At 38.1% G+C, this 27,319-nt stretch overlaps 2 protein-coding genes across 2 annotated transcripts in view; both read right to left on the reverse strand.

Annotated features, from left to right (window-relative positions):
• The window catches only part of LOC135104147 (snake venom 5'-nucleotidase-like), a 90,329-nt gene extending 78,777 nt beyond the window's left edge, over nucleotides 1–11,552 (reverse strand). Inside the window, exon 1 of the mRNA XM_064011198.1 lies at nucleotides 11,285–11,552. The gene's annotated coding sequence lies outside the window, so the exon portion shown is untranslated. The remainder of the gene's footprint in view (nucleotides 1–11,284) is intronic.
• Nucleotides 11,553–14,280: 2,728 nt separating this feature from the next.
• Nucleotides 14,281–25,046, reverse strand: LOC135104151 (phospholipase A2 group XV-like). Its single transcript, XM_064011207.1, has 8 exons — nucleotides 24,867–25,046; nucleotides 22,677–22,819; nucleotides 22,138–22,375; nucleotides 21,594–21,818; nucleotides 20,843–21,014; nucleotides 18,878–19,000; nucleotides 17,097–17,196; nucleotides 14,281–14,844 (listed from the first exon to the last, which is right to left on the reverse strand). Exons 1-8 carry the CDS (start codon nucleotides 24,949–24,951, stop codon nucleotides 14,536–14,538), a joined length of 1,395 nt encoding a protein of 464 aa, XP_063867277.1. The 5' UTR covers nucleotides 24,952–25,046; the 3' UTR covers nucleotides 14,281–14,535.
• Nucleotides 25,047–27,319: the final 2,273 nt, after the last annotated feature.

Raw genomic sequence — 27,319 nt, forward strand, 5'->3', positions numbered from 1 at the left:
GTGAAGCCAGCAAAATATTCAAACTCCTAACTTTCTATCAGCTATAGAATAAAGGTGCTATAAGAACAAATACGAAGAGAGAGAGAGAGAGAGAGAGAGAGAGAGAGAGAGAGAGAGAGAGAGAGAGGAGAGAGAGAGAGAGAGAGAGAGAGAGAGAGAGAGAGAGAGAGAGAGCCAACAAACATTCACATTCCAATCTTTCTTTCAGCTATAGAATAAAGATGCCACGAAAATAAATACGAGGAGAAGAAAAAGCCAACAAAACATGCACAGTCCTACCTTCCCTCCATCTATAGAATAAAGATGCCACAAAAATAAATACGAACAGAAGAAAAAAAGACAACAAAACATTCACAATTCTGCCTTTGCATCCAGCTATAGAGTGAACACACTATGAAAAAGGATAAAAAGAAATACGAAAAAAGAATACCTACATGTTTCTATCCTCGTTCCACCTCTACGTTCCCCCCCCCCTCGCATGGTCGCACTAACACACAGCTGTACACACGTCAATACCAAACACAGCGAATTAGAAAAGAGAGAGAGAGAGAGAGAGAGAGAGAGAGAGAGACTAGTGTTTTCAAGATGACCATCCGCCGCTCCTGCATGCACTGGCCGCCACAGCAACGCTCACACCCCACAGATCAAAGGGCTTCGTCTCATTATTCATCGTTACGTGACTGTCTTCGTGCCAGTGGTGCGGAGATGAGGTGGGCGAGGTGACAGAGGCAGGGCTGTGATTGGGGAGGAGTTGGCTAAGTTATGCAACGGGCCAGGCAAGACGAGGGACGTATTCTCAAACGTTTTGTTGTGTTATCTCGACTATACTTGCTTTAATGGACGTTAATGGGGTTTTGAAGGGTGCTTTCGTGATTATACAGATATTTCCGAGGAGTATAACTAAACTGTAGTCATTAATAAAACTGGAAATCATTGCACGTGTATATGAGTGGAAGTAAATAATTCAACAAGACTTCTGCACTGTCGATGAGAAAAGCATCCATGATAACCCGCCTTGTCTATAAAGAAGAAAGCTCCGAAGACTGTTCCTCTCCCTCATCAGTATTGCCCAACCCGCCGTCTTACAAAATTATCGCTATTGCCTTTCAAAATTTTTCTTACAAGAGTCCTAAGGGTTTCACAATACGAACCCCCTGCGATAGAGTTCTATTGAGATGAGAGGCACGGTCTTCACAAGGGTACCTCTGATTATTGTTTCTCGGTTCCTCTTGCATTCATTTCCTTGCAGCTCTTCTTTCTTCTCGTATTTGCTTAAAACTTACATATTGTGTTCTTTATGTATCCAGCTAACTTATCCCATTTACGTTTCATCTCACACATTCTTAGTTTAGTTATCTCCTACATGTGACTGCTGCAACATTCTCATCTCTCTCCTTCCCTCAGTCATCTTCTAGGCATGACTGTTGCAATTTCCTTGTCCCTTTTTATCTCCAAGCTATCTTCTATGTATGACTGTTGCAATTTCCTTATCCTTTCCTACCTCCCAGTTATCTCCTAAGCATGACTGTTGCAATTTCCTTATCCTTTCCTACCTCCCAGTTATCTCCTAAGCATGACTGTTGCAATTTCTTAATTCTTTCGTCCCTTTCCTCCTGCATTTACACATATTTTAAACAAAGGGCTCAAAACAATACAAAGATACTTCGCTGGAGAGTTATGGAGGACGAGCGGGAAGCAACAGGAAAACGGAAAACATAATAATGAACGGGATGAGCCAGGCACACACCGCGACAAGCTGATGTGGAGGACCCCTAGGGCCTAAACTGCCCTCATCCCTCGCCCACTTGCCCAGCACTCCCCAGCACTCGCCCGGCACACAGCCGCGGTGGGGGTGCGGCGTGACCTTGCCAGTCTTGTCCTCTTTCGCGCTCAGCTCATTATTAAGATCAAGTGCTGCCTGCGTCCTTATACTGTAACCCCTACTACGCCGTTGTTTCACTGGTGTTAGAAGACTTAATACTCAGCTTTAGCGGTAGGTGGTGAAAGGGACAGGCTGAGAAATGAGTACTACTTTATTCCTGACTAGTTTCAAAGTACCTCCTCTATAGAAGCCTTTGCGAAATTAGTCAGAAATAAAGTACTCATTTTACTAAACTAAGAAATAGGATAAGTTATAACAGCACAATAAATGAAAAAAGAAAAAAGAAAGAAACACATATACCTCTCAGGATAATAATGAACTGTTCTCGTCTCACGTGCTGAAAAACCAGGACAAGTGTGACCTTAGTGAGCCACGGCAGATCTACTCAATGTTGCTACATGACGAGGAGGCTGGTGTGAGGACCAGCGGGTAGTGGATCAGGATTACTTTACAGCCAGTTCACGTGTCACCCCAACTACATGAGGCGCGACACTCCCCCTCCATGACACTCCCAATTCACGACACACCTAATCCATCTTGCAAGGAGACGCTCGGCAATGTTTCATCAGCTAATGTCATCTTCCTCGGATACCATAAACGTTTTGGTTCCTTATGGTGACTAGTTTTAAAAGGTTTTAGTGGGACTTATTGGGATTTTTAAAAGGAAATGTTCATGATTCTAGTGATGGTAAACGTTTTTTTTTTTTTTACTAACGATGGAAATAAAAATACTCATGAGATTCTAACTAATTGTCCCTGTGGCTTTTGAAAACACTACTGATGAAAGTAAATGTTTCGAAAGACGACGCATGAAAACACACACACACACACACACACACACACACACACACACACACACACACACACACACAAATGAGACCCGGACATACCAACTCTGTGGCCTTTGAAAAACAATCCTGGTGAGAGAATAAATATTTGGAAATACGAGACACAAAACGTTAACTTCTCATCATCCCTACATCGCTTGTTGGACTCTTTGATGCTTTGGTGCGCGACTTCCAGCACCAAGCAAGAGGCAGGTGAGCCGGAGAGGTAAGGGGCTGAGGGCGGTGTCTTTAGAATGTTGCCTAAAGCGTGGAGTTGAAACAAGTATTACTGAGACGTAGCGATAAGTTGTTTGGTACGGGACACAAGGCCAGTCGTGGGTGGACGAGAGAGAGAGAGAGAGAGAGAGAGAGAGAGAGACGGTGTGTGTGTGTGTGTGTGCGACGCAAATAGACAAAAGACAAACACATCAATACACGTCCATACACTCACATCTATACACACCTACACACATGCAGTAAATAGACACAGACAAACACATCAATACGCGTCCATACACTCACATCTACACACACACACACACACACACACACACACACACACACACCTGCACCAGTTCACGTGTGACAGCACTGCCCAAACAAAACAGTATCTTCAAATGTTTCGCCGCTTTATCTCTCTCTTTTTTTTTTTTTATCTTCAATACGCTACAATGAAGGTTATTTACGTTTTCGAGGGTGTTTTCGTGACTAGTGATAGTTTGACAAGGACTCTGCGCCATTAACGAAGGAAAACCACTCGTTAAAACCCGACTCCTCATCTCTGTGGTTTCTGAAAATGCTCCTGATGAGAGAGCAAAGCGTTATGTTTTCAAGGGTGTTTTAATGACTCTAGTGATAGTTTAACAAGAATTCCGCATCATTAATGGGGAAAAACATTCATGACAACTCGACTCCTCATCTCTGTTGCTTTTGAAAACAGTCCTGATGAGAAGAAGTTTACGAATAGAAGTCTTAAAACTGCCCTCGTTCTTTACACATACAACAAAACCCCTCAGCCGTTTAATATAGACACAAGGTTTCACTGTTCATAAACCATTCACACACTGGATCACCGGCCTTCAAAATTAGTCCTGATGAGAGAGAAAAAAAAGTGCTTAAGAATACGAACATTAAACCTACTCTAGTTGGCCACATATCACAACAAAACCCTCAACAGTAAAAGCTATATAGACACACAACGATTCACACTATTTACACACTGGGTCACCGGGCTTTGAAAACAGACCTGGTGAGAGAGCAAAGCGTTTAAGGATTCGAACATTAAACCTACTCCAGTTGGCCACACATCACAATAAAACCCTCACCCGTAAACGCTATATAGACACACAACGGTTCACACTATTTACACACTGGGTCACCGGGCTTTGGAAACAGACCTGGTGAGGGAACAAAGGGTTTAAGAATTCGAACATTAAAAATACTCTCTAGCTCTCCACACATCAAACAAAACCCTTAACCGTACACACTACAGTATACTGACACACACACAAGGCTTCACACGCTATTCACACACCGGGTTACCACGAACTAACACTTCTATCAAACCACCAGCATTTTATACATCAAGTTCGCACAGATAACGGAAACCAGCGATACTATTATTAAAACATTTGAGACGATAACAGCACAGTTATTAGGAGTTATGATCTTGTTACTCGAAGAATACTAGATAAGGGCAAGTAAATTTGAACAAGAGACATAAATGAATTAAGGGTGTTGACAAAAGGAGGTTATTATGGTTATTAAGATAGCAGTAAATTTCCAAGAGTTTAAAGTGTTTCTGTCTCGGGTATTGCAAAATTCACAGCTGGGCCGACACATCCCAAGCAAGTCTGGCCAGGTGTAGACACAACGCCCCTGAGCCTCTCTTTGCTGCATGAAAGCTGTGGTGTAACTGAGGGAAACAAGAAACGACGGAGGGAGGGAGGGAAGGCAGGGAGGAGAGGGAGGGAGAGAGTGAAGGAAAAAGGAAGGAAAGAAAGAAAGAAAAAGAAAGAAAATGTAGATACAAACAAACGAAATGAATAATAGAATGAGTAAGAGAGAAATGCAAAGAAAGAAAGGAAGAGGAAGAAAACAAAAGTAAAAAAAAAAGAAAGAAAAAGAAGAAAGAAAAGATAGACAGATGGATAGACAAATTGACATATAGATAAATAGATGAATATAAAGGAAAAAAGAAAAGGGAAAAGAAAGAAAGGGGAATAGACAGATAGACAGAAAAAGAAAGGAAAAAAGAAAAAAAGAAAATATTTGCAAGTGGTTAGGTGTGCACTCTGCAATATTCTCATCCGTGGTGTGCCAAGTTTCATGCATTCTTTTTTAACACTTTTATATATATATATATATATATATATATATATATATATATATATATATATATATATATATATATATACGAGTATATATATATATATATATATATATATATATATATATATATATATATATATATATATATATATATATATATATATATATATATATATATATATATAAACGGTATTCTAAAATTTACGGCATCTAAGAGTAAAAAAATATGTTTTAATGTAGTGTAGTTTTATTAAGCTCTTGTTGTTATCAAATTTGCTATATAATAATAATAATAATAATAATAATAATAATAATAATAATAATAATAATAATAATAATAATAATAACAACCACCACCCGTATCATCATGTTACTCAGTCATATTACTCTTCCTTTCACTTAAGCATTTCACTTAAGCATTACTCATCTTTTCTATACACTTAAGCACTTTTCTTCCTCCTCTACTTTATCCAATTTCTTCCTCCTCTTCATTAATCTCGTCTTTGTTTTTTTTTTCTCTTCCTTTGACCTTCCTCTTTCTTCCTCTTCCTTTTCCTCTTCCAGTCATCGTCATCATTACTATTATTATTATCATTACTACTACTACTACTACTACTAATATCACCAACACCTCCACCCACCACCACCATCATAATCTTCATTACCATCATTACAAACACTGCACTGACACCTACTTAATCCTGCTCAGGGTGTGGCGGTCTGGCTGCAAGAATTTAAATACCTGAACTAACACGTGATCTGAATCCTTGACACATAACTCGCTCCTGCCATAATTCTCTAGCATAATAAAACTGTCAGCACTTCCATGAATCAATACATATTCCTCGTCGAAGTCTTGCTGTTATGTAAAATTCTAATATAGCAAGATAGCAAATTCCCGTTATAAAAGTGAACCTGATTTGTATGAGGGGGTATGGTACGATTGCGGTGGCAGTCAGTGGCGAGGCAGTCGGTGAGAATAGCGGGAATGAGCGTCTCTCTCTCTCTCTCTCCTTGGCGTAAGCAGCTGAGGGTCTTGTGATGAAGTGTTGGTGAATCAGTAAGTGTATATGGGTTTCTGGTCTGCGCTGTTCCTTCTTTGTGGTGGATATCAGTAAGGTGTGTACGTAGGTGCATTGTTGTTGTTGTTGTTGTTGTTGTTGATCAGTAGTAGTAGTAGTAGTAGTAGTAGTAGTAAAAGTAGTATAGTATAGTATAGTATAGTAGTAGTAGTAGTAGTAGTAGTAGTAGTAGTAGTAGTAGTAGCATCATCATAATCATCATCACTCGTACTATCATCACCATCAAAAAAATTAATCAGCAGCATCACAATCATCACCACCATCAGTTCTACCCACACACTCACACACACCATACAAAACACGCGCGCATCCCCTATCCCACACCACATACCCAGGTGATTCAAAACCCTTCAGACTTTGGCACCGCTGTCGCAACCTAGGGCCGGCGGCGGTAACATCAGCGGTGTTGGGAAAGGCGCAACATATGATGGGCGGGGGTGGTGGTGGTCACGGCTCAACGCGGCGACCTCGGTGGGAGCAGCCGGGTGAAAGCGAGGCAGAGTATGGGACACGGTCAGGGCGCGGGGAAGGGGAGAAGGTGGTGAAGGATATAACAGGTACTTATTGCGTAATATTATGTGTTGTTACTGAGGTGGTGTGACAAGGCGTCTTCGCATTGCTCTTGTGGTTATGTGTGTATTAGCTTCAATTATTGGCATTCTCTTTTATGATGCTTTTTTTTTTATTATTATAGTTAGATGCTAGATTATATTATTGGTCTTTTTCGTGTTTTTTGTCTGGATTATCTTTTTGTTCAGTATTATTATTTTATCAAGCAGATTTTTTTTTTCCTTCTTAGAATAACTGTTTCCCATTCAGCTCTACTCATATTAAAAAATAATATCCCGCATCTCTATTTCTTTAACACATCTATTCTTTTATATTTAGAACAGCCATTTCTTACTTTACCTAGTACATCGCTTTATTTGCTCAGAATTGTTACTTGCTAACTATACCTGTTCTGATTCACACCTGTTCCACTTATCTCGTTGTTGCTGCGGCGATATCACATCAATCAGTCTATCAATCAAATCATCAAGTCAAAACTATTATCTTTTAAGAAGACTCTCTCTCTCTCTCTCTCTCTCTCTCTCTCTCTCTCTCTCTCTCTCTCTCTCTCTCTGGCCAGGTGTCGTCGTAGTGGCATTGTGTACAGGGACACACACACACACACACACACACACACACACACACACACACACACACACACACACACACACACACACACCCTGGGATCGCCGGATTACCTTATCATCCAGGAGCACTATATTTTCACACCTAACCGGATGATGAGATACAGATAAGGTGTCCTCTCCTGGGAGGATGGCTGTAAGGATTCCTGCGCTCCTGATACAGATCACATGAGGTACACAAGACCACGGTACTGTCGGCATACTGCTCACGTCTGCAGGTTTCGTCTGGTTAGGTTCAGAATGTTCTCATTAATTCGAGTTACTTAGTAAGAACTGCGGTTAAGACTTTTGTTGCATTTCTCAGCCAGTAATATATGATTTCTATTGGTGCTGTTGCAGATACACGTCCTGCTTTGTATATTTTAATGCTTCCAGTACAACGATATCAGTTTTTTTTTATTTTATTTTTTTTTATTCTGGATACTGTTAGAAGACTTTATAAAATTTTGGAGGATATTTTCATAACCAATGTGTTAAAAATGTCTTGATGTCACTCATCCGCTACAGTTTACAACCCATTTTCTCTCTTCTGACTAACAATAGATTTTACAGAGTTTGGGAATTGTCCATGGCACTGAAGCGGTTCGTGTGACCCAAATACAACCGTCCCACGACAAAGAAAATCCCCAAAACGCGGTCAAAAGTAAACTCTCGGGGAGAACTAAGCACTTCTCGGGACTTAAGGTAAGGAACACAGACAAATAGAAGCACTTCCACACGAAGACTGGTGAGTGAGCACAGTCCCCATTCAGCTTGTCTAGACTCTTGAGGACACTTTTTTTTTTCCAAGCCATTCTTGTACCCTCATTATGGATAACTATAGGTAAAGGTACTTCTGGGTACGAATTTATGGTCAGCGTGCCGAGTGTGCTGAGATGCTGAGACAACCGCGGACCGCACGCACCACACCCGCAAGCACCGGCGTTGCTGCTGTATGGTGCCAATCTCGTCTTTCCTCCACAGTTGCGTCACCTAACCCTCGACACCGGTCCCCATGAAGGCTGTCTGGAAAAAGGATATCCTGCCGTCACATCCTTCATCCACACTACCCACCCAGGGATCTCTGTGGCTCTCTGTACACTGCTGACGTGTTGTTTTAAAGTATCTCTGTATGAGGACCATCGATGGGTGCGCATGCTTTTATTAATAACTCGATTGAAGCACCTTTCTTTTACAATGTTTTCCGGGAGCAACAATTCAACGTTTTTTTTCCTGATTTCTTGCTTCTTACATTTATATTTTTTTTACTTTTATTTATTAATTCATTTACCTATTCATCTATTTGTTTCAGCCCTTGACTAGTCTCCTACATACGTAAGAACACATTACTAATCTACTATAGCTACTAAATAGAATTCTTCTCTCTGTCCACGATGTGACCTCGACCTAAAGACAATTCACTCGTTCCTGAGCGAGGAAGTGTCACCCGCGTCACAACACCACGCCAGCCGCCAAGTCATAAGGGGAGGAGAGCCAAAAAACCACTCAACATTTTCGATGGCAACGTTCGACCTTCACACGATTTCTCCTCGTTTCTCCGTTTAGAATCCCCGTTTTTCTTTTTCTTTTTTTCTCTCCTTCAGGTATTTGTTGCACCAGCAGCCGATTGCCGAGCTACAAGGGGCGCGGGATTGCATCACAGCGCCCGCCACAACCACACCCAGGGGCCGCAACCTTACAGCACCATGAAACTTGGAGTTTTCGACGTGTTGTAACCATTTTTACCTTGACCGGACAGCAAAGTAGTTAATAGCAAAGAGTGAAACCACAACCACCGCCGCCTGACTCTTGTTGCGGATGCGTGGACCCTTGTGGGCACTTAACACTATACTTAAAAGTGTTACAGCACTGCAACTAAGGTCAAAACACATTAGTTGAGACACTACACGGCTGAGGCACAACGGTTGACACACCACGCATATCACCGCGATTGTACACTGCGGCGTCAGTGATGTACCCGACCCATAGAGCGATTGTCTCCGCCCTACCGCGACCCTGACCTCCTTCCGCGTCACATGGAGCTCAAGGCCACAGCAGCCCATCGATACCCACCAGGCCGTGCGTGGCGTGGGGTCGGAAAGATGTATCGTGCTGCCGGGGTGTGTCTGTGTGTGTGTGTGTGTGTGTGTGTGTGTGTGTGTGTTTTCTCCTGTTTGAAATTGTTATGAATGTGTGTGAGATATGATACAGAAATATTCAAAAGCAAAAAGGAGTAACACGGTAAGAGAGAGAGAGAGAGAGAGAGAGAGAGAGAGAGAGAGAGAGAGAGAGAGAGAGAGAGAGAGAGAGAGAGAGCCCGTCCATCCAACCATTACGTAACATGCCCCGCCCCCTAGAGCACACTCACACAACATGACAGACACAATCTAAGCCTCACTGCTAAACACTTGACAGCCAGCCGAGGCACGCTGATCTGCCCTACAAACCCTCTAAACTAATATTTCCACATACCTTATCCGTCTCACTCACGCCTCAGACTCTTCAGAACGCCAGATAAAAAAAATAAAATAAAAAAAAGATAATATGGGCTACTATTTTGCGTAATACGAATACTTAACAGCAACGCATCCGCTAAGATGTGACACTCCTACTGCACAACCCATCTGCTGATGTTTGAAGGAAACTAACCATGTCTACTATAAACACATCGGTATTATTCTCTTCTTTCTTTCTGTCTTTCTTTTTACCTACTTTTACTTCCTTACACGTTATTTTTCTTATTCATTTATTTATTTACTTTATTTACTAATCTATTTTTTTCAGGATCAAGAAGATAATTTTCGTCTCATGCAAGAAGTTTAGGAGACATTTGTAAAGAGGAAAGTGGGTTAAAGATGATGTTAAACATAATACGAGGGTAAGTTTTAACATCGTTACGATTTATAAGCTACAGGTAGAAATTTAGTAATTCATCTGCAACTTCAAAAAGGAATCGACACTTCAAAATGCTTACCTAACTACGAATTTATCATTTTAATCTTAATATTGTCAACGTAATACAAATATACAAATAAATGCATTAATAAATACCTCAATATACTAATAGATACATGAATAGATCAGCTTACTAGATGATTCGGTGTCTAAAAAAAATAAAGCAACTGATAATGGTAACAAAAATGCACATGAGAACGCATACATGAATACATCAATGCCTTGCAAGGAAGCGCGTCGGCGATCATAAAAATAATCCATACCTTGAGATGCAGCGCTCGTATTGCCACGTGTGTGTGTGTGTGTGCGTGTGTGTGTGTGTGTGTGTGTGTGTGTGTGTGTGTAAAAATAAACGCATAGATTTCCTGACCCAACCGTTAATTGGTATGGTCTTTGATGTGACAGGAAAGGGGAAAAATAAATAAAAATAAATATAATAAAAATAAATAATAATAATTTAATAAAATATAATAATATAATAGTATATAACATATAACAATATAATAATAATACAATAAAATTATATATATATATATATATATATATATATATATATATATATATATATATATATATATATATATATATATATATATATATATATATATATATATATATATATATATATATATATATATATATATATATATATATATATATATATATATATATATATATATATATAGAGAGAGAGAGAGAGAGAGAGAGAGAGAGAGAGAGAGAGAGAGAGAGAGAGAGAGAGAGAGAGAGAGAGAGAGAGAGAGAGAGAGAGAGAGAGAGAGTCTTGTCTTGCATAACACCACCACCTATCATGTCACTTAAAAACGTAAATCCCAGACGGTGACACAGGTGAAGGACACGCACATATAAACACATATAAATAAACACCAGAGGACAGGTTCCTTATGCCCACACTAACCAATAACACCTTCAGAAAAGAGGTACATCAAGGGACAGGGTGTACATCACACTCCCTGTCCACTGCCATCACCTGTCACGCGTTACATCACAAGAAAAATGCCTAGAGGGACTCACCTGCAAGTGGCGGTGGCTGGGCCTGTAGTAGCGGAGGTGGTGGTGGTAGAGTGCCTTGGTGCCTCCCGTTACTGTGCCAACATGAAGATCGCACACTGCAATCCTAGGGAGGACTGTCTTCAGACTCCTAAAAAATTATGCGCAAACATTTTGCTTGGGGATGTTAATGAAATGAGGACGCACGTGTAGTGACGCACTGAGGAGCGGGAGTGTATTCTCTACCCTCGTCGATGCGGGGGACTGGCCAGGCGGAGTGAAGGCCCCCGTCTCCTGTACCCTGAGATCAATGACGTAGTCTTCCAGATACCGCCAGATTATTATTTACTGCACCTGCCTATCGATCTATCAGAGATGCAGACTTTGTGTCATACTCCTTTCATACATACAGTACATTGTTTCGTTAACAGGGACATGATAAATGGAAATAAGGGTCTGAGACAGATAGGTGTATAGATACTGTACGTGGCAACATTTTGATGCAGTGCGTTCTGGCATGCGCACATTGACTGTAAATAATCTTATTGGTAAATAAAATAAACGTTTTGTTTAGAACCCTACATTGTATTCATATACATGAGTCACATTCGCCAAACCAGGTGTGAATGCTACACACCAGAACCAGTTCAATCTTGCTGATCGACTTTTTCCTTTGCGTGACCTTGTCAGGGTTTATTGTTACACCTCCATCCTCAAAAGTACCCCTCGATAGTGTGCAAGGGAACACATTACCCGGATTTGGTGGATCGATGCTGTTACAGCAAATCCTCTTTTAGACCTGCTATACGAGTAAAGGAACAAAAATACATATTTGACTCAGGTCAACTGAGTTATATCCAGCACGGAACGTTCTCAGCTCAAGGATAGAGATAACGCGTCAACACTTAAGAATAAACCATTTATTTCAAAGCAAATCACGTCAATCTTGTTGCACATCTTTGCTGCTTCTGGTCTGGTTATGCTGCAAGGCTACCCACGAATAATGCCATCTGTTCAGTATACATAGATAAAAAAAAAAAAAAAAATATCTACTTGTACTTGCAAACAGAGGATAAAATAGTAAGTTAATCTAAAAGTTAAAATAGAGTAAAACAATGCATGACTTGTCAGAACATGGAATAGGCAATTTTCAGTACCTCCAACTTGATGCCTTTCAGTTTGCTCGGTAATCTAGAATTAACATGTGATTCTGAGATGGGACTGACACTTTTCCATCTCCTGGTTACTAAAACAGTAACTACATAACCATGGCCCCATGAACATAAACATGTACACTTCCTGAGATACCCAGAGGCTTCACATTGAGAGCTGCATGCACTGCTGTTATGAGACAACAATTACTCCACTGCAACTTGGCACAAACTTTCACTGCCACCCTTCCATAATACTGTAGTAATACCTAAAAAAATGCATGCTACTCCTTCCTGCCTCTTCATTACGCTTTTTACAAAACTAATGAATTTTCTCCTACTTAATTTCAGAGCTTCATTTTTTTTTTTTTTCACTGACATGTTTTAAAAACTTTATTTGTTACTCTTCCTTTAAGTAAGTTTTCACTCGTCTCAAACTGCTAGAAGAAAAAAAAAAAAATCAAAATACACATGACCTCACAATTATCCTTTCTCTATCAGTTTCTGTACTATAGAGAATGCAGTCATATCTCTCTTTACAGCTGCCAAAACACTTCACAGCACACATTGCATGCTCTGGAAACTTCCCACAATATAGTTCAAGTATTTCTAACATTTCTATTTTTCACTATCTCTTAACTATCATGTGAAGTGCATATTTTTTTCATTCATTTGCCTCTATTCTATCCTTGCACACTCATTCACCATTCCATTCATCACACTCCACACTTCAAACTTCCATGTCTATTTCGTTACTTACATATAAAAAAAAAATAAATAAATAAAAAATAAAATAAATAAATAAAAATAAATAAATAAATAAATAAAAAAATAATAATACAGCACCTGCTGAGTCCTTCCCTCAACACTCACAGCACTCAATCACTTTGCTATGGGCATTCAGAAACCTTGGAATACCTAACAATGAGCAGTGATACATACCTACATACACACATCATTCAAAATACAAAATTCAAAATTCTCAACATTCTTCTTTTTCACTACATTTAACATTTAATCCTTTGTCAAATAAACTGTGAATTGCACATTTTTTTCTTTCATCTTTTGAGTAGAATATAGCAAGCAACATTGCTACTGGTCAGGTAAATTTGAGGTTTATTGTTGACTAGAGCATTCACTGCAATACTTATATAAGACCACAGCATGAAGCAGTGTGCTGAAGTCCAGCTATCAAGACAATGAAACTAGGTAAGCAGCTAATGGAAACCAAGAAAACTCTTCAAAGTTGACTGCATGCATGAACTTCCTCCCAGTATAAGCAAAAAAAATTGACAGCATGATGCTTTGCAAAACATTAAAAAAGTTACATACATAGTATATTCATGTGCTGGTTTCAGATTTGTGCAACAAGCAAATGTGTTGTGCTGTGCATGTGAGAGGGAATGCTATTGCTCTCCAACACTTAGTGATTTTATACTTCAAAAAGTAATGACAACGTCTGGGAAAGAATTACAAAACATTAAAACATAGTGTATGTTGAGCAATTTGCATAAATATATAAAGTACTGTAATGAAATTAACAAAATAAGGAAAAAAAAGTAAAAAATTGCATATAGTAAAAATATTTGAACATAGATATATCCATAAAAACAAATACAGATACAATTAATATATATATATATATATATATATATATATATATATATATATATATATATATATATATATATATATATATATATATATATATATATATATATATATATATATATATATATATATATATATATATATATATACACATATACATACATATACATACATATATATATATATATATATATATATATATATATATATATATATATATATATATATATATATATATATATATATATATATATACACATATACATTCACTAAAGTATTCAATTAGTGGAAATTCAACTGAGTGCAATTTCTATCTCTCCATACTAGCAAGAACATCCTTTTCTGAGGATCAATCTTTGACCAAAAAGACCAAACACTGACACACAGGAGAAAAGGTATCACATGAGAACAGTCATCAAACATCTCTGGGACTCTATCAACAATATACTAAGGTAGAGGTAACTTGTGGTGGATCTGACAGCTTTCATTTGTTAATAACACAGTTATGTTTCATCACAACACATTAGGCATGGCATTCATATTCAAGACCTTCCAGAAAGATGCTGAACTAATATCATTTCTTTTAAAGTTCTTTTTCTTATATAAGATGTGGAAAAGATGCTGATCCACCATATTTTTCTCTCTTTGCTTTTCCAAAGCCTCCACCTGAGTGGCCTTGGCAGCAGCCTCCTCGTTCTTCTGGGTAATGTTTGTGAGCGTTTCTACGACATACGAGATGCTGTCGACATCCTTCAAGATGGCCATGTGCTCCATCACTGGGAATGCTTTAGCATGCACCTTCTGCCTTTGTTTTGATGCAAACTGCAAGAAGGAAAATTTCAAACATACAGCAATTATTCAACATTACCTTGCTAACCAATAGTCCTCCAATCCATCTCTCCAAAATACATATACTTTATCCTTGCCTAATCCTCCTCACAACTTTAATGGTGTACTTACTCTGATTTGCTACTAGTTAGCTTCATAATTTTCTGAATCCTAATGCCCTAATGCATAGTACCTTTTCTTTATAATTTCTCACTGTCAAATAGTCTGCTGAGCATCTTCCTATTAACATATCCATTCTACTTTTCATTCTTTTTTTTTTCTTAACTACATACAAACATGTCTATCTCTCCAATATCTCCTCATTAAATTCTCACATCCTTACTTCCATCTTCCTCATCCACCTGCTTCTGCAGAATTCACTGCAAAAGCATAAATACCTACATAATAACATTTTAACATACATGTTCCATTATTTGGAACAAGCTTTCCTCTACTTTAACTCAGCTTCTACAATATATCAACCCTTTCTTACCACTTGTACTTTTGTCACATCAGTCATGCTTTTCATCTCAACAACTCCTCTCCTCTAACTGACTGTCTTCAGCCTCTCTCTCATCGCCTCAATGTTGCATCTCTAGCTGTCTTCTACCACTATTTTCATGCTAACTGCTCTTCTGATCTTGCTAACTACATGCCTTTCCTCCTCCAACGGCCTCACTGCACAAGACTTTCTTCTTTCTCTCACCCCTATTCTGTCCACCTCTCTAATGCAAGAGTTAACCAGTATTCTCAATCATTCATCTCTTTCTCTGGTAAACTCTGGAACTCCCTGCCTGCTTTGGTATTTCCACCTTCCTGACTTGAATTCCTTCAAGAGGGAGGTTTCAATTTTTGACTACAGCTTTGGCCCCTTTTTTGGGACTGGCATCTCAGTGGAGTTTTTTTTATTAGATTTTTGTTGCCCTTGGCCAGTGTCCCTCCTACATAAAAAAAAAAAAAAAAAAAAAAAAAAAAAAAATCAACATCATCCATTATAATATAACCTATATGTCCACAGCTGGACCTCCCAATCTTCATGAGTCCGGGCACAATGCTAACCATTGCCACATTCTACTTACAAACTTTTCAGTATCATCTCTCCACTTCATGTTTAGTTTGCTTAGTTTCTCTTTCAATTATCATACAAAATTCTGCCCCAAGTCATCATCTCAAATTATCAAAAAATACTTTTTTATGCCCTTGGTCAGTCTTACTCAAGTAAAGAAATTTAACAAGATAAATAACCATAAGTACTGCACTTATTCTACTTGGTCACATCTCAAATTTACATAGATCTTATTTTCATCTATAAATAAGGAACAAAAAGCACTATGGACTTGTTATTGTAATGCTGAAGGTGAATAACTTAATGCATCTTCTAAACATTTTGAGTGATGTTCACTGGATTGCTGCAAGCACCAGTCATTAAAAAAAAAAAAAAAAAAAAAAAAAAAAAAAAAAAAAAAAAGCACAGACTGATCACAATCATCTCTTCAGCTGTATGAGAAACACCCACTGAATGCCAAAGCTTCTGATATAGATGAAAATACATGAAAGTCTTTAAACAAATTTTCTATTAATAAGCTACACTACCACTGAACATTTGCAATCCACTACTTGTACATCAAAAAACAAGAGTTTAAGAATGCTGCACATGAAAGGATACTAGTTTGCATATCATTAAGAACATATATATATATATATATATATATATATATATATATATATATATATATATATATATATATATATATATATATATATATATATATATATATATTGATACATACAAAGGTGTAATTCAACCACAGTATCAAGTTTATGTACAATGCACCTTCACCTTCCTTCAAAAACACACCCTTATGAATGACAATATTACCAACAGCAAAGTGAATATGTGGTGGCTACTTTAAAACATTTTCAAAAATGTTTTATTCCTAAGGATGCAGAATATTTATATTTATTCTGGTGTTCCTTGAAGTCATCTCTAATTCTTTCCTACACAGTCTTCATTCTTATTAAACATATCTGCATATATCACACCAACATCCTTCCATCCTCCACAGACAAGGCACACACATGCACACACACTCACTCACAAACCCACCAATATGCATTCCCTCACATCTTAGTTTATGGATTTCTTAGGGAGAGAAGAATGATCCTCACTGACCACACTACATGAGGTAGTTGCATGGCATATGCTTCAACATGTTTTGAATAATAAACTACAAATGATAACTTACCGATTCACAGACTTGGGCACTGCGAAGGTTTACTGTTCCATCTCCTTCCCCAAACACAAGATCTGGTTTATCAGGAAATGAGCCTTCTTGGTAGACTAGTCTGTGTCAAAGAACAGAAAAAAATAGTTTAATTTATGTGCAACTTGCACTAGAGTTTGAAACACAGCCAATGAAGTTAGTAAAAAAGTCATGAAAGTATGGGGAAAACAGAGAAGGATGTCATAGCCAATACTTCCAAAAGCAACCAGGATAACACAAAAAAACAAACAAATAGCTTGAAAGCTGCAAACAAGACACTGAAGCAATATCCTAACACATTTGCACCAAACTCAGATTAGGTTATCACTTTTACTCCTACTTTCTTTCATTCTGAAAATCTAACTACTGCTCACATCCATTGAATTACATGAATCTTTTTTCATTTTGCTCTGTGACTTCACATTATCAGCAAAGACAGACTGAATCTTTCAAAAATAAAGGAAATCTAAGAATGAACATGTCCACACCACTATAAAGCACAGTTATCCTGCCCTGCATTATCCTCATCACAGCTATGTCATAGAGAGATAATTTAATCACCAAAACATCCATGAGCTGTTACTTCACTTATCATGAGTGTATTTACAGGGTCTGAGCTATGTTTGTGTGGTCCTGTCTCCATATCTACATCTGTCCAGTTTTTTCTTGAAGTTGTGCACATTCATTGCCAATACATCCTCACTGAACCTGTTCCAAACTTCTATATTTCTCTGAGGGAAACTATATTTCTGTATGTTACACAAGCATCTTCATTTTCTTAGTTTTCTGCTGTGCCCTCATGTGTATCTGGTGTTTCCTACTTCTCTTAGCAGCAGTATCTCATTATCTATTTCTTCCACACTATTCCATAATTTATAAATTAGTATTGTCTCCCCTTTCTCTTCTTTGTTCTAACGTTGGGGGATTCATTTCCTTTAACTTGTCTTTATATGTTAATTCTTCCACCTCTGAAATTATCTTCGTTGCCATTCTTTGTAACCTTTCTAATTTTTTTTGCATGTTTCTTCTTATGGGAATACCACATTGATTCAGCATATTCCAACTTGGGCCTAATCATAGTGGTAATTATCCTTCTCATCATGTCTTTATTCATGTAGTGGAATGCAGTGTGTGTGTGTGTGTGTGTGTGTGTGTGTGTGTGTGTGTGTGTGTGTGTGTGTGTGTGTGTGTGTGTGTGTGTGTGTAAACATTTGCTACAGAATACGTGACATAATCTACATTCTACACTAAATAACACAAGAAGTAAGAATTGCTTTTACAGTCAGCAACCCTTGAAGACAAGTATACTATTTAAAAATTCTTTGCAACTAAAACCTTTAAATTAGGTACTACATCATCTTAGATTCAAAGAGCACATCATCATGTGAGAGACCTGTTTCCTAAACCATGAATCTCTGCCAGGCCCCCATACATGAATTTACAAAATTCTTCAAGAAAGTAACAATAAACCATAAGCAATAAGTTCCAAAGCAAACAGCTGCAGGAAATCATAAAAGCAATAAACCTAGCTTAAAAAAAAAAAAAAAGATAAAAAAAAGTTAACCATGGTTCATTACAAATATCTTTACATCACCCATCTGAAGGCAGCTTGAGTAATTGATGCTAAAGCTGGCTCCACCAGGAACAATATGAGTTGTGTAAAACTGATTTATTGAAATGCTGACACCATCTACAATCTACACAGACTGCAGAGGTGCCCAAGCAGTCTGCTGACAAGATTCATGGAAGGTCAATGCACTTACTTTTCCACAGTGTTGATGCCATGTCCATAAAGACAATAAAGATCCACTCCTGGTGGCGGTGCATCCTTCAGCAGGTTCTTGGTGTCCAGGTATATGTTATATGCATCAGGCAAGTTCAGTGCCCTGCAAACATTGTCAGTGAGCTACACATATATAAAGAAAAATCTCAAATCTCATAATTAATCAGTCTCTCACATGAGATGTAAATTCATAACAAAGACATGAGAAAAATTATACATACACTGGAACTTCTCTCATCATGAACAAAATTTCCTAACAAAAAATGCCTCAGGTAACAAACATGCATGCCAGCAATAACATGGGGCAACAAGATGGGATAATCAGGACAGTTTACATTTGCCAAATTCCAGCTACGAGTCACCAAGATCAGCAATGGCAACCACCAAACTGCCAAATTTGTACCCTGGTTTTGCACAGAGCAGTGTATTTATTTCCCAGCACTGAAATTGGCAGCAGTTGCCAGACTCAGAAAAGCTGGTACTCCCAACCTATCCAATTCAAGCATGATATGAAGCCAATTGCATTACTTGTGTTGTTTTACCAAACTCAAGTTCACAACCACATGAACTTCATTTCAGTTCTCATTCACTGTCACCTTTTGTGGTGTTAAAAGTTGCAGCAAATGCTGCAATTTATGTCTCTCCAGGAAAATCATTCATTGAGTCTGGGGATTCTCTAAACTCAGCTCTCTCACCAACTTATAATATATACTCTACTCCTTCCTTCTAATGAGTCAAAGACAATTACAGGAATAGGACTGACTCTCTTTCTCTGTAATTAGGGTGAAAGCAACAGTAAAAGCTCTACATTGTAGTCTGAAGCAAGCAATTGTTCTGCTATGCCATGAGGTGTGCAGCAGCTTTTGGCAACTCACATGTCAACATATGGTTAAATTAAATGTGAGTTGCATTTAATGCTCAGGGTTAGTTTGCCTACAAGTCGTACTTTAACGTGGGGAACTGAAGGCCTAACATGGGGATGGCCTGCAGTAAACTGCAAGGAAGTCCATAACATGGAGTAGGGTAACACTAATGTCGTGGGAGCAAGTGTGCTACTACCACCAGCCCCACCATCTTCAGTGATACTAGTTTTGCAGGGAAAAGGGCATCCCACAACTGCCACCACACACAGTGATGTAAGTTTAGTGAGGAGAAAGGCTGGCTGCAGCAGCCACTGCTGGCATTGCTGTTGCTATACACAGTGATGTGAGTTTAGTGATGAGGGTGGGCTGCAGCCATAACTGCTGTATGCATTCATTACCTTCAGTTATACTCGTATGCATTAAAAAGATTAAAATGTTATAGGTAGTCTGGAAATAATAAAATTTTTTTGGAGCCTGTCTCAGCCAGGTCATAACCATAATCATTTTCTGCCATTGCTTTCATGAAAACTCTAATGAGAATTCCATCTAATGAAAGCTGATAGTGGAACTGAACACTCACATTAGCAGTGATCTGACTATATTTTACCTGTTTAATAATATGTTTATCTCTTTTTGTGTTAGATTTAATGATTTTCATTGGTTTTGTGTACGAACCTGTCCACAAAGTATTGTTGTAGAAGTTTAAAGAAACAATCATCTGGAATCCAGGAATGAATGAATCCATTTTACATTTGTTCCTATAGGAAAAATGATTTCAGCTTTCAGATCATGAACTGTGCAAATTAAATTAATGAACTGAAGTTCCACTGTATATGTACTAGGACCTGTTTCCAAAGGATTCTTTACCTATAATTCTACATGCCGTAGTAAGTTCCTTTTAAGAAAAATAAAAATAAAACATCATAAATAACATAATATGAATTGTGAAACACTTTATGAAGATAAAATATGCAAATTTTGAAAATCATGGAATCAAAATGCATGGGAAGTGTGACTCTACTAATCTTTGGTCATAATAATTATCAAAACAATCACTCAAAGAATTAAAAAAGAATACTCACTCAAACATATCCTTGAAATTTGCAGTGGTGTAGTTTTTCTCAGGTGTTTGGACCAGCACTTCATCTTCCTTCCAAAGATCAGGTGAGGGCAACAAGAAGGCAAGGCTTGTTGCTGATCTCTGCTCCTCTCGGATCGACCGTGGATTTATCAAATAGATCCCCAGATTGTCCCCTGGAAGACTACAGAGCTCACAGCATACAGTATGAAACTTATAACAAACTTTTAATCATCTTTGAAATGGAATAGGTATTAAAGATGGTGATTATGGTAAGCATGGAGACTAATAACTGATGTAGTTTCTGTCATGTCCATCCTCTACTGAGATCAATTCTACATGTTAAAAAAAAATTGTGCAATACTCTGACAGAGTCATGTAGGAGAAAAAAAGTATAGCAAGGGGTCCTATGACAAGCCTACTAATGCCAACTTTTACATGGTGCACAAAAGTCTGATGAGCTTGTAGGATACAGAGACACTGGAAAACAGTAAAACACAGAAGGTTGACAACTACCTCAGGACTGAACCTAGGTCTGTACTTCAACTCACCAGTCTGCCACCATCATGAAAATACCATGCGATTGGGAAAAAAGAAAGACACAGTGCACAGGAGAACCACAATACAGATGAAGATTAAGACATTTGATATAAATAACATAAATTCAAGGCAATGAAGATAAAACAAGGGGAAAACAATATGAATGAAGCCACAGATATGCTGACAAAATATACATGCAATCCCTCACACCTTACCTGCAGTGTACACTTTGACGGCCTTGATGGAACCTCCCCAAGCCCCAGCCATGGAGATGACACCCTCCACATATTCGTCCTTCCATGACTGTGGCTGGTTAGCCAGGAAGTACCATATCATGGGGCCCCCCATGCTGTGGAGCAGGTACACCACACGCTGCCCCTCAGAGTTGTACATTGACTCTGTCATGTGCTTCAGAGCCTTGAAATAGTTCTTCTGTTCATCTGTTGCCATGTGGATATTAAATAATTGAGCCCTTTTTTTTTCCCTCTGTGACAACCATCACTTAGAATTGTGGTGAGAAAACATGGGATGCAAAAGAGAAAAGCACTTTACTCCTCTAACACTTAAACTATTGTCTTCTTCAGAGGGACTGAACATGGTATTAGAAACATTTGAGAATAAAGAACTATTGCTTCATCCCTTGTTTCTTCACAAGCATCCAAGCATGTTTTCATTAATATACAAAGATAACTCAAATTATGCACCACCTGCTTGTGTAAATTACTTTGCATAACAATGTGAGAAATTGTCGTGTCCTACTTGGAGCTTTCCGGAAGTCATACGGTGCTCCCCTGATCGTGGAGTCCCTTACATAGCCCAGCGGAGACTTCACCATGGCTTCAACCACATCATAAAAGTAGCTGGTGGGATAGTGATGACTTGGGTCCAGCCACTCCACTGTAGATGTGGAGCCAAAGCCTGGCACTCGGGTCATCACTCCTGGTGAGTTCCTGGTGGTCCTGGTGGTGTTGTCATATACAAGGCGCATATTGTCTATCTGCAATACAATGTTTAAAAATGTATAAAACTTAATCAAGTACTAAATAAAAAATAATCACATACATAATGAATAGCTTCACTTGAGCTGCAGTATGTATCATCAATTTCTTTTTTTCATCTCATCTTGAAGTGGATCAAAAGCTCTATTCTTTATATATCCATCTTCTAATTTCATGGAAAATAAATAACATTCAAATTTTCCTCTCAATTTTTTTCTTGCCTAACCTTTTCAAAAATATACTTCAATACACTAAACCCTTTCATTCAGAACCACCATGAATGCAGCACAATGTACTCACCCAGCAATCAATGATCCCAGGAATAAGTGACTCCATGTTGAGCCACAAGTCAAACCAAGAGTCAGTCTTCTTTGTACAGACATAGTGAACAACAGCGGGCTTATCTAGCTTGGCTTCCATCTGAGAGCCGCCATCCCCAGGCACTGCAATGGAGATGTGGTGCTTGACAACCAATGGAGAAACTTATCCTATATTATGATGCTGTGATGTTTATTCCTAACTAAAGGCATTTATATTCTCAGTAAAATTAATTCTGATAAAACACCCAAGATAGAACATAGTAAATATATTTGGGTTTGCATAAATTATTAATTTTGGATAAACTTTTTCTCAAAACCAAAAGCTGTAAAGCACAGTGTTTTATCAGAATTCATTTTACTGAGAATATAAATGCCTTAAGTTAGGAATAAACATCACACCATCATAACAGTTAGGTATGTTCTAAAGAATATTTAAAATCACTAACAAAGTGTATTCAAGCGCATCATATAGGTTGGCAATGTAGGTAGCTACTCAAATAAACTAGACCTCACTGTTCTAATAAAAATATTAGCATCAATATCATATAATCAAATCAGCCTAACCTGTACAAGCCCAAATCCAACTTGGGATTCAATCTGACCCTGGATCCAGGTTTATGTTGATATGGAAGAGCCTATCCAGGAAAATATTTACAAGATGATCCTGCATAGCTTAAAAGTAACTGGCTCTAAGCACATGTGCAAAACTACTGAAAATATATAGAAAGTGAATAACAGTTTGCAGAAAAACAATACCAACTGAAAAATTTAAGATCTCGTGACCATGCACTATGATACACAAGCAGTTAATCTCTTAGCAGGTGCATAGACAGCAAAGTCCAGTCAATTAGGACCTGAGATATTCAGTTTAATTTCATTTTGAAGATTCCTTCACTCTCATGTGGCCAAGAGACTGATGTACAGCAGTTAGCATGACTTTTGCAGGACTGGTGTCCCAAGGGAGAAAAGCAGTATGTATAATATAAAGTAGGTATTTCCTTCCCCCTTCCTGAGAGTTTGCTTCCCCACCAGTCCTCAGAGCTTGTTGGTGGATGTTCCAGATGAGGTCCTATTATATAAAATCACTTAAATCTTTGCTATGAACAAACCTAGCACTTAAATGGCTCTGGTGATACTATTCAATGAGGAAAGCCTAAATAAACAGTGAGATGGCAACAAAGACCACTCACAAATATTAACTGGTTATCTTCACTGCCATGAAAAATATGAAGCCACATTGGTGGCATGAATGAATACTGCAGTCTCTGGCATTTCATCTTCAATACAAAAGAGTAACTTTCAGAAAAGTCAAAATTTCATTTGAGTTTAGTTATCTCACTTAGTATGAAGGTTTTCTCTAGGTGGCCAAGTTAACATCAACAATGTTGTGTAAACTCCACGAAGTCAATCATGTCCACTGCTATGTTATGGATCTTTGTCCTGACAACATCCAATGTTATCTCCATAAAATCCTTCAATGTTTTTAGTTTTCTCTACCAGCGATACTTCAACTAAAAACGACTCAATGAACACAATTATCTAACCAGAAACCAGGAAAAAAACACGTCTGAAAACATACAAGTAACCTTTTCTTACACTATACATATTTATCAATGTCTTATGAAGCACATAAATAAATGTCAATGTCTTAAGCATTTAAACTATCTGAAGGAAAAGCCATATCACAATAGCCGCGTTCCTGACATTCAAACCAATATCTTAGTGGTGGTGGTGTGAGGTGGGTCATGCACCACACGAGGACCTTATCAGGCCAGCAGGTGCTTGGTGATAGCCAGCCCTGCACCCACGTGAACTCTTATCTTAGATGGATTGAGACTGTATCTTTAGAGTGCTTTGGTTAACAACTGCATCTTATATACTGTATCTTTGGGTAACTACTGCATCTTATATACTATCATAATATAATGCATTTACTACGGCGATGGGATGCCAACGAGATTTACGCTGTCAATAAACCCAAACACTCACAGCTACTCACATATCAAGCAGAGGCGATAAACTCAACCAACATCTTATAAATCAAATCAATAACATCCCCATAGCACTGAAGGCTGATCCAGAATAAGCCACACAAAGCAATGACGCAACAGTTGTGTGAAGGTGAACGTCACAACACACACCATCCTTGTTGACAAAGCCACTCACTTACCTAAAATTACTGGTGGGACTGGCCGAAGCTTCTTGACTTCACCCAGGGCTTGACATACTAACAGGAGGAGGGCCAACAATCTCATTGTGTAAAGTGAGGAGCCCACCGAGGCGCACACACCTACTAAACGCGAGGGACTATGACTGTCATCAGCTGGTCTGCTTTCACTGTGCTGGCGCCTTATAAACACAAAGGTCCCAGTTACTCATTATATCTATATTTTTTTCCTAACATCCTTCATTATAATCAAGCTGAAAGCGTATTGGTTTTAGAAAGATATAATGCACTTTTGGGCGTTGTGTATTTAATGGATGATCTAGCAGTGACTAGCTTTGTTTGAATACGTGTTGTTGGCAATGATTTTGTTTATTGGTGGAGGCCGCGTGACCCATGGATGCTGATAATATTTGAATGTTTTCCAGATATATCATTATCACTTATAGGGATGTAGTTGTGCTAATTATAATACTTGTAGCCTCAGAGAGAGAGAGAGAGAGAGAGAGAGAGAGAGAGAGAGAGAGAGAGAGTTATATTTTCTAGATATAAAATCCTCATGCAAACACCACTTGTGGTCCATATAAGTAGTCAACATTTTTACTACGCATGAAAGTGAGTAATGGACAAGCTGCCCAGCGTGCATTTACTACGTAAAAATCTGCGTGATACTCATACCACTGTCAGTCTTATAGGAATGATTTGGATATCGTGCGTGATTACATAACCCTATGCTTCGTTGAAAACTACCTGCCATTCTCCCGTCCTGAGTTAGCTGCCTGATCGCTGACTTGCTTTATGGCAAGTTCATGTTATCAAAAATGTTTTGTCCCCATGGGGCCCTTCATTTATGTGTTATCTTTAGAATGTTTATGAAGCCCTTTCTCTTGTGTTTTTTGTAACTCGTAATCGCTCAAAATATAACAAAAAAGTTATGGACTGTGCATCAAAGCTTTTTAAAATGGAAAGTGATGGGATACTACTGATAAGACTCATTGAGACTGAGATCACCATCGGTAGTAATGTTTTGCTAAATTATTATTATTATAAGGAAGGCCGCCTGTGTTTTTGAAGACCCTTAATGGATCTTTTGATGTATGTGTCAGGGTATAAGTAAACTGATAATTAATATATATATATATATATATATATATATATATATATATATATATATATATATATATATATATATATATATATATATATATATATATATATATATATATATATATATATATATACATATATATACATATATGTACGAGTATATATATATATATATATATATATATATATATATATATATATATATATATATATATATATATATATATATATATATATATATATATATATATATATATATATATATATATATATTTTTTTTTTTTTTTATAAATGTTCAACTGATATATCAGTGTAGGGAGCAAAGAAAGCTGAGAGCCAATCCTTGGGTTAAGGCGGCACTTGAGGATCATCACCTCGCTCACCTCAGATTCACGCTCTCAGCTACCACACGACCTATCAGCGAGCCACAGTGGCGCTACACAAACTTCAAAAGAATAAAAAAAGGTTTTTGTAACTACCTGCGCGATTAGACCATGTAATTATACGTATACACATTATTACCATCTTTCTACATGTTTACGGGTGACTGGAGCATCACATACACGGGCACTGCTAATGCCGAGATCGCTGAAGATGAGAAATGTAGCTCGTATTTGTTTCCCTGATAAAGACGATAAAAGTAGTGAGGTTTGCCGTGGTTAACGATCGATGCCAACAGTAAATTCAAGGATAAATATATCAAGATAACTGTGGTCTTGTTTTGCTTATGATTTGTTTGTCGACCTGAGAGGAATAGTGAGGTGTGTTGTGAAGGAACAGCAGTGACTCACGGGTGCGCTGGCCTGTCACATGCTTACCTTCAGTCTGCCATCCCCACCCTACACAGTACAAACACAAGGCCGTCTGTAGGTAAACCTAGATGGCCTTGCCACACTGCCAGATTCAGTAGGATCCAGGTGAGCAAACGCGTAACAGATGCATACTTTCCTAGTTGCCTTTTATTCCTTAATGTATAGTCCTAATAAAGTTGCAGTAGATGAGAATGCAATAGAAGTCCTGATAAAGCAACCATTGACGGTGCTGCAGGAGGGAATAATTCATTTTATTGTTTATACTGTGGGAGATACACTCTAACTTAAAACGTCTACATTAGTTTCTTCTTTCGCTTATTTCGTGCAAGTAGAAAAATAAAACGTAAGAGGAAATTTGTGTGTGATTGCAAGTATGCATGATGGGCGCCTTGTCTCGGCTATACTTCACCGCGGGAAGATGGCCTACGAGGGAGATATGCTCCGGCCCAATGCCAAACTTAGTGGCGTGATTGCGACAAGCTCTCACTTTATCATTTACGTCGTACTCGCGTTCTCTTCCGGGTGGAGTGGATCTGTCTA

This window comes from Scylla paramamosain, chromosome 10 (genome assembly GCF_035594125.1).
Source record: "Scylla paramamosain isolate STU-SP2022 chromosome 10, ASM3559412v1, whole genome shotgun sequence".
Classification (NCBI taxonomy): domain Eukaryota; kingdom Metazoa; phylum Arthropoda; class Malacostraca; order Decapoda; family Portunidae; genus Scylla; species Scylla paramamosain.

Excerpts from the sequence above, each read along its gene's own strand:
- LOC135104151 (XM_064011207.1), bottom strand. The coding sequence starts at position 24,951 with ATGAGATTGTTGGCCCTCCTCCTGTTAGTATGTCAAGCCCTGGGTGAA. Across the intron at positions 22,376-22,676 it reads CTGGGATCATTGATTGCTGG|ATAGACAATATGCGCCTTGT; the intron begins GTGAGTACATTG and ends ATTGTATTGCAG. Across the intron at positions 19,001-20,842 it reads AATTTCAAGGATATGTTTGA|GGCACTGAACTTGCCTGATG; the intron begins GTGAGTATTCTT and ends CAATGTTTGCAG.